Source organism: Pristis pectinata, chromosome 8, assembly GCF_009764475.1.
Source record: "Pristis pectinata isolate sPriPec2 chromosome 8, sPriPec2.1.pri, whole genome shotgun sequence".
In the NCBI taxonomy this organism is placed as follows: Eukaryota; Metazoa; Chordata; class Chondrichthyes; order Rhinopristiformes; family Pristidae; genus Pristis; species Pristis pectinata.
This window is the reverse complement of record NC_067412.1, coordinates 73459390-73471919: the sequence shown is the minus strand read 5'-3', so window position 1 is coordinate 73471919 and position 12530 is coordinate 73459390. Positions and strand designations below refer to the sequence as shown.

Sequence of the window (12530 nt, the reverse complement as noted above, 5' to 3'; positions counted from 1 at the left end):
GCAAGAGCAATCCTTCTGATCCTGTAGCACTGCTAATTTGCGTCCACTTAAGAGATGTCTATGATGTTTTAACACCTCATCTGAAAGATTACACCTTCATTGTAGCATTTGCTCAGTGCTCCATTAGAGCATCACCCTTGATTTCTGTGCTCTCTAGATTCTGAGGCAAGAGTGTTATCAACTGCACCACAACTAATATAGACTTGCAGAGATTAGACATGCCTTTACTTTGGGCCTGCTTTAACATAGATTATCAACTTTATGAAACTTTTACACACTGGGTCTAATGAACTCTATTCTTTAGCAGGGAAGATTTGTAGGACATTTCCTGTACACTTCTATATTGCAGTCTGTAGGGCTATATCCTGCCCCTGATGCTTTACCTTTTCCACCACTAATGCTGTACGTGTTGTTCTTTGTTGCCACCTTTTCCTTTGCAATTCCGATACAGAACCAAAAGGACAAAGTTTTAAAATTGAGATGTTATTGAGTGGAAAAGTTGTAGCCAGTAAGAGGGTTAGTTACTAACGTGGATTGATGGGAGGCCAATTATTTCAGATTTTCTGAACTTAAGGGCTTTTTTTCCTAAACTGTTGCAATGTTTTCAGTTGTTGATAGAACAATAATGCAGAAGGAGGCCATTTCTACCTGGTTGTGTCTTTTCACTGAGTTGTACCCACCCTTGTTTTTATTATTGGGCCAGATCATTCTGAACATGGCTTGCCGGCTGAAATCACAGGCTAAAGACCTGGGTATCTGTACTTCACAGGGCAATACTGATATGATCTGCAGAGTATTTTTCAGAATTTGTTTTTATTTAAAAGCTGTTTTTCTTTGAGGGACCTTGGTAGCATGTCACATTAACCAAGCTGGCATTGTGCTTGTGTTTATGTGCATTTCGACTGTAGGTAGAAGGGAGTCACAACACTGAAGTATAACAGAGCAATAGGTGAAATATTTATTCAGTTAGACATTCAGAGAAGTTACACATGCATTAGAAAAGGCACTTTAAAGTATTTTCCTTGAAGCTACTGATATTTTTCGTTTATTTCAGTTTCTCCTAACTTATAATGCCAATATTGTATGGGTGGACCCAATTAAGTAGATACTCAGGCACAAATCAACAGAACCACAGGAAGTGATAAGACTGCTTCTTTCCTCCTGCTGATCTTCATGTCTGATCTTGCAAAAGGCACCTAAGTATTTGCTTTACTATGGTGAGAAAATTCCAGGCTGATGAAGTAAAGTGAACGTGGTGCGATTTTTCTTTTTGCCCCAAGTTCCATTGGCTGGATTGTTAACAGCATGCTCACGATGATATTGCCAAAGTTCAAACACAAGGTAAAATCCAAGCAACTATATGATTTCTTAAAAGTCTTGCAATATCGATTCTGTAGGGTATCATTGGAAGGGGTCATCCACACTTTCTGGTCCGGTATAAAACTGGCAGCGGCCGTGCAGAAGCCCTTTTATGTGGAGATCAGACTCTACCCTGATTGGGTTGCATAGAGATAAAACCTGCCATTAGCTTTAAGGATCTACAAGTAGCTGATCCAGTGTGCCTATGCTGTGATGTGGAAAATGGTAATAATGCATTCACATAATTTACACTAGGTTGTGCTGCTTGTGATGGTGTACAGGTCTGTCAGTCTGTAGCACTCCATGAAATTGTTGCAGACATAGGACAGACAAATGCTAAAGAATGAGCCCCTCCAACATGAAGAAGCCTCACCAACTGCAATGCAATCACACGACATTTAGTGCTGCTGCTTGCTGCGCAGTGTTGGTGCCCTGGGTTTGATCCTAATTTCAGGTGGTGTCAGTGAGGAGCTTGCCCATTCTCCAATGGACTGAATGGGTTTCCCTGTGGGTACTCTGGCTTCCTCCCACATCCCAAAGATGTGAATGTAGGTTCACTGGCTGCTGTAATTCTCCTTCATCTAGGTGGGTGGCAGGAGAATCAGAAGAGTATGCAAGAGAGAACAAGTTGTAGGGAGATAATTGTGGGAATGTGACAGATGGGGGGTGGGGGGGGGGGGGGTATTCTGAGACCCTGAGTAAGGAAATATGAGAAGTTACTGGTTGCTTTTGATTTCAACACTGCCACCATGCTGAGCTGTGTAAGATAAAGAAACAGTTCGTATCCACTCCACCATTCAATGAGATCATGGCTGATCTTTTACCTCAGTACCATCATCCTGCAGTAACTCACTATCCCTTGAGTCCTTTAATATGCACCATCAATATCTTGAGGGAGATCTACAGTGAATGGAAGGTTAACTAAGTAAGCCATAAACCTTGGCTACAGGAATTGGGAAGAAGCTGGCTTCTCCGTGACTAGTAACTCAGCTCAGACCTTACACTGCTGAGTGTTTGGTCTGGAGAACTAACATTTCTATTACAAATCAGCACTCTGCGAGGTAGTGCTAAGTGGGGTAACAGCCTAAAAGCTTTATTACTATTTTCCTTACCATAGCATAAACATACTGTGCCATTTATTTGTAGATGTTTAACTCGAATGGCAGCTTTTGCAACCCAGTCAAGGTGTGTAACCTTCTGTCTCTCCTCTTGTGTTCGCTTGTTTACAAGTCCATTTCTTCTTTTGTTTTTATTGGAAGTGAGAATTGGAGAGGTAGGCCCATCTTGGTTTTGATGTTGTTACCAAATGGCGTGTATTAGAAAGCAACTGGGTCTCTGGAGTAATTGATATTCCGATGAAGTTTTAAAACTTAACAGTAATAAAACAGTAGTGATCTCATTGTCCACATCTGGGAAGAGGAGGATATCTAGGGACCTCAGAGATGGTATAATTGTGACCACCTTCAAGAGAGGAGACCAGTTTGAACTACAGAGGCGTCTCCCTGTTTTTGGCCACGGGAAAGTTGAAGCCAAAATCCTCCTCAGCCACCTCCTCCTATTAGCTAACAACCTGCTCCCAAAGTAGCATTGTGGATTCCACCCATATAGAAGCACAGTGGAGATGATGTTCACCATGCAATGATTCCAAGAGAAATGTAGGGAGCAGTATACACCACTGTGTCTGGTCTTTTACAACCTCCTAAAAACCTTTGACTCCACCAACAGGGACAGATTATGCAATACTATCCTCACATCTGGCTGCCCAGAGAAATTCATCTCCATCTTACATTTGTTTCATGATGGCTTGCAAATTATATTCCTAACCAACAGGTTTACACAGAGCTAATCTCAGTGAAGACTATGGCAAACAAAGCCGCATCACTACCCTGACCCTTCTTTCAATCTTTCTCACCATAATTCTGCTCCTTGCCTTCAACAAGGCAGGAGTGGAGCTGATGTTCAGAGCAAATGGGAAACCAGTCAACTTACAGCCTCTACACTCCAGAACCAAGGTCACGCAAACCTCAATATTCAAGCTGCAGGGGCTGAAGTGCATCCTGGACAAGGATGGCAATATTTTAATTTGATGTAAATTTTGTAAATATTTTGATCATCTACCAATCTGTACAACATCGCTCTCCAACAATAAGGATTCTCAGCAATACTCTGGAAAAAGTTGACAGCTACCTCTCTGAAGGCAAACATCAGTGATGAAATTCATTATTGCCTTCAATATGCCAGCACAGCCATTAGTCAATGGAGGAAAAGGATATCTGAAGACAAGGCCTCAGATCTGGCACAAAAGTCATGGTATGTCAGGCAGCAGTAATCCCTCCCTTCTACGCTTCTGAGACTTGATCTGCCTACAACAGGAACCTCCAAGGTACTGGAAAGATGCTATCAAAGCTTTCTGCAAAACCCTCCAACTTGAAGAATAAGTGGAACAACATCCATGTTCTCTCCCATACCAGTTCCCCAGTGTTGAGGACCTCATTACACTTGGTCAGCAAGGTTGGGTAGGCCACATTCAATGGCTGACCCCAGTTTCCTCACTCTATTCTGAGTTCTGTCACATGAAGAGATTACTGGGTAGACAAAGGAAAAGATTCAAGAAAGTGCTTAAAGTCTCCTTGAAATAATCTAACATTTCCACTAACACTTGGAGCTCCTTGGCCTATGATCATATACCGTAGAGGAGGAGCATTCTGGATAGTACTGGGAACCTTAAGTTCATGCCTTGGGAGCACACACAAGCCCTGTGTAAACGGCAGAAGGAGAGCACCATAAACTACCCACCCGTTCACCCTGTCAGACAATTCCAGTTCCATTGTGGATGAGTCTGCAGTTCCCAAATTGGTCACCCTAGGACCCACAAACCAGGGGTGAATGCAAGTCATTCATGATCTCAAAGGACTACCTAAAGAAGAGAAATAGTAGAACTGTAGTACCTGTAGCTTAAACATACAGCTCTTACAGTTAATTGCAACAGTTTGCACATTGTTAATTTGCACAGTTATGCAGCAAGAGAAAGTGAAATTAATACCAGATATTAACATTGTGACCGGACAGGAGATAGTTTTACATACAGGAGTACTGGTAACTACAGGAGAGCTGTTAAGCCCAATGGAGTTGACTCTATGTAGAAAATGCAAAGGGGCATCTTCCTACATGCATCAGGAAATCGCAGACACACAGGCCATATTTTTTTGTCTATTAAAATTTTGGATGAAATATTTCCTAACGTCAACTGGTATCTCAGTGTGCACGTTTTCAGGTACTTGTTATTCTGGTGCTGCTGTTAACCTGTTTTACAGTTTTATATTACAGGTAAAAGAGAACCATTTTTTTGTTCATGTAGTTTTGTCATCACTTGTATGATGATTGTAATTTCCTATTTTCATTTAGTCGTGCTTCTGTGCCTCCTAACTTGGTATCATCTGCAAATGTGAGTATACAATTCACTACTTTTTAGGACTCTGCATTGCCTTTAAAAGATCATGAATAACAGTGGTTAACCCCCATGTTATGCAGGACCTCAGCATAATCAGGGAACTGCCCCTGTAAACATAGGAGAAACTTTGGGCACGAGATGCCCAGAAGTTTTTGATGAACTTCCAAAGGTTTATCTTCTCATCTCCAATCTGAGACTGCATGTTTGCAATCACTGCACTGAGCGGATATAAAATGAAACACACTATCATTCCATTGAGGCTCCCAGAAACAAATGCAGAAATCCCATTGGGAATGTCTTTATCCAAGAGTACATTCTTAATTGGGTCTTTGAAAGAGAAATAAAGTGCACTGCCTATTCCATTCCTCAATAAAATGGGGATGAAGCCTTGGTAGTACCCAAGTTGTAACTTATCCTTAAATCTATAGGAATTGAACAGCTTTAGGATACTTTGGATACTGGGAAGTTTTGCATCTTTCCTGTGGTCTTGAAGGATATTTTGGACACGTTCAAATGGGGTCAACACTAAGGCTTCCATAGCTCCAGATAATGATCCTGCAATGGAGCGATGGTACAAATTTATATTCTTAGGCATCATGATCCCAATGATGCTATCATAGGTGCCAAACAATAATGTGCCTTGGATTGTTTTAGCTAGGAGTGGAGGGAGAATTCCTCTGTAAAACCTGAGGAGACCTTCCTGACAGAGTTGAGCAAAGGCTTTTCGGATGATGAAACCATGAATTTGCTGCCGAAAAATTGTCTTGTGGATTGGGAATGTCAGAACTGTAGCAAGGCAACTAGAGGTTGCTCCGATTCCGCAGTTCTTTAGTGAGGTTGCCACTGAACTGCTGACTGAGTCTTCAGGGTTCTGCTGCATTTTTACTTCTGTAACAAACGAACAAAAATAATTTTTTGATGCAGATAGTTACAACATACCAGCTTTAGTTCATGTATGATGTGCTCAAGAATAGAAAAAAAAAGCAAGAATATAAAAATGCTACATTTGTTGTACATCCATCAAGACACATTTTCTGTTAATTGGTATCTTCCTATAGAAATTTGTTCCCGTAACCAAATTTCTTGCAGCTTGGGTCATATGAAAATCACAAAATTTGCACTAAACAAATGTAATAAAAAAATAAAATTCACAAATGCATTGGTCTAGAGACAATGCACAAATTTATGGCAAAAACAGGATATCACTTGAGCCACATTTTTATTTCTTTTCACTGTTCATACTTAGACTGGATGCCTGCTTCCCAAAGCCACCTTAAAAGGTCTTTATCTTCTTCTTAGGCAATCCATTGGGTTCGAAGATGATTTACTTCCCCTTTGGTTTTGTGGGCTCTCAGGGGATTGCTGAAGCCACTATGGGAACAGCGGACAAGCCACTAGATCAATGCCCTCTCTGTTTGGGATTCTATCAGCTATTTGAATTTGACCTCAAAACTCTCCTTTGGTGTATCCCTCTCAGCATTTCTCTAATGTCAAAGCAGCACTCATTTTGTCTGCCACTATAGTCTCAGCTCTATTGTATTTATAATTACTACATTCCAAGCAACCACAGCCCAGGCACCATTGTCATGTTTAATTGTGACTAAGGTCCAGTAAGCTGGTTGGCACTATTGCATACCTTCAGCTGGAATAGAGTAAGTTGTGATATATTTTTAAGTCAGGATGACATGTGAATTGTAAACTGCAGATGGCAGTCTTCCCATGCTGCTGTTGCCTTTACCTACTAGGTGGCATGGATTGTAGCCTTGGGACTTGTTACTGTGAATCATGTAGGTGGTAGACACTGGAAGCCTGGAACGCGAATGGTGGAGGAAATGAATGTTTAACAAGAAACTGGAGCAAGAATAGGCCAATTTGTTCCTCAAACCTGCTCAGCCAGTCAATAAGATAACATTGAGAGCAAAATTGGATCATCCATCACTTTCCTACTCTCCCCCATACCCCTCGACTCCCTTGTAGTGCTAATGTCTGCCAATCTCCACATCCACAGCTGTCTGAGATAGAGAATCCCAAAGATTCACAAACCTCCCAGAAGAAATTTGCCCTCATTGCCATCTCAAATGGGGGACCTCTTCCATAACTATGCTTCTTAGTTCTAGATACCCCCGCTAGGGGAAATATCTTCTCAGCATCTACCCTGTCAATTCTCCTCAGAAATGTTTCAATACAATCATCTCTTATTCTTCTAAATTCCAATGAGTACAAGCCTCAACCTTCATATGTCAACCACTTCATTCCACAAATCAACCCAGTGAACCTTCACTGGACTGCCTCCACTGTGGTAAATGGTGCAGAATTTTGGGTATATCATCATTAACAGGTTGAAAATTGGTTTGTGGATTAGTTGGTATAAGTAGACTTTGAAAGGTTGAGGTAAATATTAACTATATAATAGTAGTGGTCAGGGTATTGAGATAAGGAGAAAATCATAAAGAGTAAACAAGGATGTTGAAGCAGCTTCCAAAAGGCGCAGCTTCCAAAAGGCGCAGCTTCCGGTCTTGGTGCTACATTTTCTCGAGAAATAAATAAATACACCATGATGACTGGTATACAGATAAGGGAAAGGGAAACTCTGTTATAAGTGCCTCCTTCAGGTAAAACAGTCAAATTATTTAAGTTGGTGCCATTACAGTGGCTTAGCAGAAAGTGTTGTTTAACAGAACACACCAAGACCACCAGAGTAGAGCCAGTGATAAGGAAGACTTACTCCTACTCTACTCAGTCAAGGAGGAATTAGTTGGGGGTACTTATTCATTTGCAATTGGTTTAGGGTGATGATGTACAGAGGGGATTTTTGACCTCTTGTTATAGGGTACTTGGCATGAAGGATAAAAACCAGGCAGCTAACCAAGAGCTCTTTGAGATGGATCCTTCATGTGATAGCTTGAGCAGAAGACCAAAAGGACTATTGTTGTCCACAGATGATACTGAGATACCTTGCGGATTACTGTTTGAATGACTGATCCAGCTTGAGGGAATTATCACATCTGATGCAGGGCTAGTCACATTTACATAAAGGCAGATGCAGGAATAGACCAGTCAGCCCCTTGAGACTGCTCCACCATTCAATAAGGTCATGGCTGATTCAACACCACTTTCCTGCTCTCTACCCATACTCCTCGACTTCCCTGTTATTTAAATATTCAGCAACTCCACTTCTACAGCTGTCTGGGGTACAGATTTCCAATGATTTGTGACTCAGAGAAGAAATTCCTCCTCCTCTGTCTGAAATGGGTAACTTATTCTGAAATTAGGCTCCCCCTAGAGGATAAATCCTCTCAGCAACCACTGTCAATCCCCCTCTGAATCTTGCGTGTTTCAATTAAATCACCTCTCATTCTTCTGTACTTCAAAGAGTATAGGCCAAACTTTCTCAACCTTTTCTTGTACACCAACCCCTTCATCCAGAATTAAGTTACAGGAATCTTCTCTGCACTGCCTCCAATGGAATTACACCTTAACAATGTGGATCAAAAGTAATCAAAAGTACCTTGGGTGCATTCTCACAAGTACCTTGTAAAGTTGCATCAAAGCTTCTTTATTTTTGTACTCCATAGTCCTTACAATAAAGGCCCACATTCCATTAACCTTCCTAACTACTTGTTGCACCTGCTTGCTAACCTTTTGTATTTCATGTACTAGGACCCCTCCAATCCCTGTGTACCACGATATTTGGCAGTAAGTATAATTTTATTTTTCATCCTTTCTTCCAAAGTTGATAACCTTATATTTTTCCACATTGCACTCCACCTGCCAACTTTTTGTCAACTCACTTAGTCTACCTTATACCCCACGGTCCTTGTGTTCTCTTCACTGCCTACTACCAGACCTATCATCATTCGGCACAATTATATTGCTAGTTCTTTGTGAACTTGTTAAACTGCTCTATTCTTTCACCTGTGATCTTTGGGAAAGTCAAGGTTAGTCAAATGGGTTTTATATCCTGGATTTTTTCAAGCTTTGGGTGTTTTTGGAGCTGTACTCATCCAGGCATGGGGACACTATTCCATTGTACACAAACCCAACAATGGAGAGGCTTTATGGGGAATTAAATGGTGAGTTATTCAACACAGAGTACTTGCTCTTGGTCCGCAATATGTATGTGGGCAGTCCAATTAACTTTCTGGTCAGATGAGATGAGAAGAAATTTCATCATCCAAAGAGTAGTGAATCTCTAGAATTCTCTGCTCACATACTCAGTAACTATGTATATTTAACATAGAACAGTACAGGCCCTTTGGCCCACAATGTTGTGCCGACATTTTATCCTGCTCTAAGATCTATCTAACCCTTCCCTCCTACATAGCCCTACATTTCTCGATCATTCATGTGGCTAAGAGTCTCTTAAATGTCCCTAACGTATCTGCCTCCACAACCTCTGCCAGTAGTGCATTCCACGCACCCACCACTCTCTGTGTAAAAAAACCACTTACCTCTGACATCCCCCTTATATCTTCCTCTAATCACCTTACAATTATGCCCCCTTGTGTTAGCAATTTTCACCCTGGGAAAAAGTCTCTGACTGTCCACTCGATCTATGCTTCTTACCATCTTGTAACCTCTATCAAGTGACCTCTCATCCTCCTTGTCTTCAAAGAGAAAAGCCCTAGCTCACTCAACCTATCCTCATAAAACATGCTCTCCAATCCAGGCAACATCCTGGTAAATCTCCTCTGCACCCTCTCTAAAGCTTCCATGTCCTTCCTATAATGAGGCAACTAGAACTGAACACGATACTCCAAGTGTGGTCTAACCAGAGTTCTATAGAGCTGCAACATCACCTCACAGCTCTTGAACTCAATACCCTGACTAATGAAGGCCAACACATGATATGCCTTCTTAACAACCCTATTGACCTGCATGGCAACCTTGAGGGATCTATGGACATGGACCCCAAGATCCCTCTGTCCCTCCACAATGCTAAGAGTCCTGTCATTAACCTTGTATTCTGCCTTCAAATTTGATTTCCCGGAGTGTATCACTTCACACTTTTCCGGGTTGAACACCATCTGCCACTTCTCAGACCAGCTCTGCATTCTATCAATGTCCTGTTGTAATCTACAGCAACCTTCTACACTATCCACAACACCACCAACCTTTTGTATCATCAGCAAACTTACTAACTCTCACTTCCACATCCTCATCCAAGTCATTTATAAATATCACAAAGAGCAGGGGTCCCAGAACAGATCCCTGTGGAACACCACTGGTCACCGACCTCCAGGTGGAATACGCTCCATCTACCACCACCCTCTGTCTTCTATGGGCAAGCCGATTCTGAATCCAATATTAGGGAAATAGAAATCACCCGTGACAACAACCCTGTTATTTTCACACCTCTCCAAAATCTGCCTCCTGATCTGCTCCTCTGTGTCTCTGCTGCTATTGGGGGGTCTGTAGAATACTCCCAATAGAGTGATCACTCCCCTCCTGTTTCTGACTTCCACCCACACTGATTCAGTGAATGATCCCTCCAGGACATCCTCCCTTCCTACAGCTGTGACACTGTCCCTGATCAGCAAAGCCACCCCCCCACCTTTTACCTCTGTCCCGGTCCCATTTGAAACATCTAAATCCCAGAATCTCCAGCAGCCATTCCTGTCCTTGTGACAGCCAAGTCTCTGTAATGGCCACCACATCATAGTTCCACGTACTTACCCATGCTCTAAGTTCATCGCCATTGTTCCTGATACTTTTCGCATTAAAGTAGACACCCTTCAGCCCATCCAACTGACTGCAATTTTGCCCTTTCAACTGTCTATCCTTCCTCAGTCTTCCTACACTCTGCATCTACTTGTACACTAAATGCACCAACCTCTAATCTATCACTCTGGTTCCCATCCCCCTGTCAAACTAGTTTAAACTCTCCCCAACAGTTCTAGCAAACCTGCCTGCAAGAATATTGGTCCCTCCTCCAGTTCAGCTGTAACCTGTCCCTTTTGTACTGGTCATACCTTCCCCAGAAGAAACCCCAATGATCAACAAATCTGAAACCCTGCCCCCTGCACCAACTCCTCAGCCATGCATTCATCTGCCAAATCATCCTAGTCTTACCCTCACTGGCATGTGGCACAGGCAGCAATCCAGAGATTACTACCCTTGAGGTCCTGCTTTTCAGCTTCCTACCTAGCTCCCTTTATTCCCTCTTTAGGACCTCATCTCTTTTCCTACCTATGTCATTGGTACCAATATATACCATGACCTCTGGCTGTTCACCCTCCCCCTTTAGAATGCTGTGGACCCAATCCGAGACATCCCTGACCCTGGCATCTGGTAGGCAACGTACTATCCGGGAGTTTCTTTCACATCCGCAGAATCTCCTGTCTGCCCTCCCTTACTATGGAATCCCCTATCACTACCACTCTCCCCTTCTCCCACCTTCCCTTCTGCACTACATGACCAGGCTCAGTGCCAGAGACCCAGTTACTGTGGCTTTCCCCGGGAGGTCGTCCCCCCAACAGTATCCAAAGCAGTATACCTGTTATTGAGGGGAACAGCCATAGGGCTACCTGCCTATTCTCCGTCCTTCTCCTGACAGTCACCCAGCTATCTGCCTCCGGCAGCTTCGGAGTGAATGCCTCCCTATAGCTCTTGTCTATGTACTCCTCATTCTCCCATAGGAGCCAAAGGTCATCCAGCTGCAGCTCCAGTTCCCTAACACGGTCTGTAAGGAGCTGCAGCTGGATGCACCTCATGCAGGTGTAGTTATCAGGGAGGCTGGATGTCTCCCAGAACTCCCACATTTCAATATCTGAACACACCACTGACCCTGGAGCCATTCTCACTACTCTGGCCTGGCACTAAAGGAAACACCAAAGCAAGAAAGAAAGGAACTGAGCAGAGACTTACCTTCACCTCTTTTCACCGAAGCCACTTGAGCCAAAGCCTCAATACTACATTCTAACACTGGCTCACTATCACAATGGCTGCTCTGCATGTACCTACCTTCCCTTTATTTGTTGCTGTTAATAAGCTGATCAACTGGTAACAATGTGCAAATGTGCCTCATTTAGACTCTTGAAGGTGAAGCTCACAAGCACACGCACAGAGACTTGCCCCTATTATTAGTTGGAGCGAGATTATTATCTCTACCTATTAAGATAGAGATCAATAGATTTTGAGATATTTTAGGAATCAAGGGATATGAGGTTAGTGGAAGAAAGTTTTACGGAGTTAGAAGATCAGCATGGCAGCTGACATGTGCGTCCAAAGGACCTAATCCTCCTATTTCTTGTCTTTTTGTGTTCTCAGTTGGAACAGTATATGAGGCCGGAAACAGAGGTTGCAGCGGGAGTAGAATTGGGAACTGAAGTGACAAGAGTTAGAAGTTTGTGGTCGTGCTCACAGATTGAATATGAGTGTTCAGTAAAGTAGTCATCCAATCTGCATTTCTCCATTGTAGAGCAAACCACATCGTCAGCACCAAATGCAACATACTCTTCCCTTTGCTAACTGCTTGATTTTCATTTCATGGGAATATGATAACAACCAGTATCGAGTACAAGGCCTCCTTCCCTTGCTATGTTTCCTCTCATCCTGCTTCCTGCAAGGATATTCCATTCTCCCCGTTCCTCCATCTCCATCTTGTATCTGCTCTGACAGTGGCATCTTTTTCACCAGTGCTTCTGATAGGTTCTTTATCCTCAACAATGGTTTCCTCTGCACAATAGTTGATGGGTTCTCAACCATGTCTGTTCCATTT

At 42.7% G+C, this 12530-nt stretch overlaps 1 protein-coding gene across 1 annotated transcript; it reads right to left on the bottom strand.

The window, feature by feature from the left end:
* Positions 1–2482: 2482 nt before the first annotated feature.
* On the bottom strand, positions 2483–11746 carry LOC127573729 (solute carrier family 25 member 53-like). The gene is made up of 2 exons (XM_052022203.1): positions 11678–11746; positions 2483–5698 (listed from the first exon to the last, which is right to left on the bottom strand). Exon 2 carries the CDS (start codon positions 5688–5690, stop codon positions 4821–4823), a length of 870 nt encoding a protein of 289 aa, XP_051878163.1. The 5' UTR covers positions 5691–5698; positions 11678–11746; the 3' UTR covers positions 2483–4820.
* Between the last annotated feature and the right edge of the window lie 784 nt (positions 11747–12530).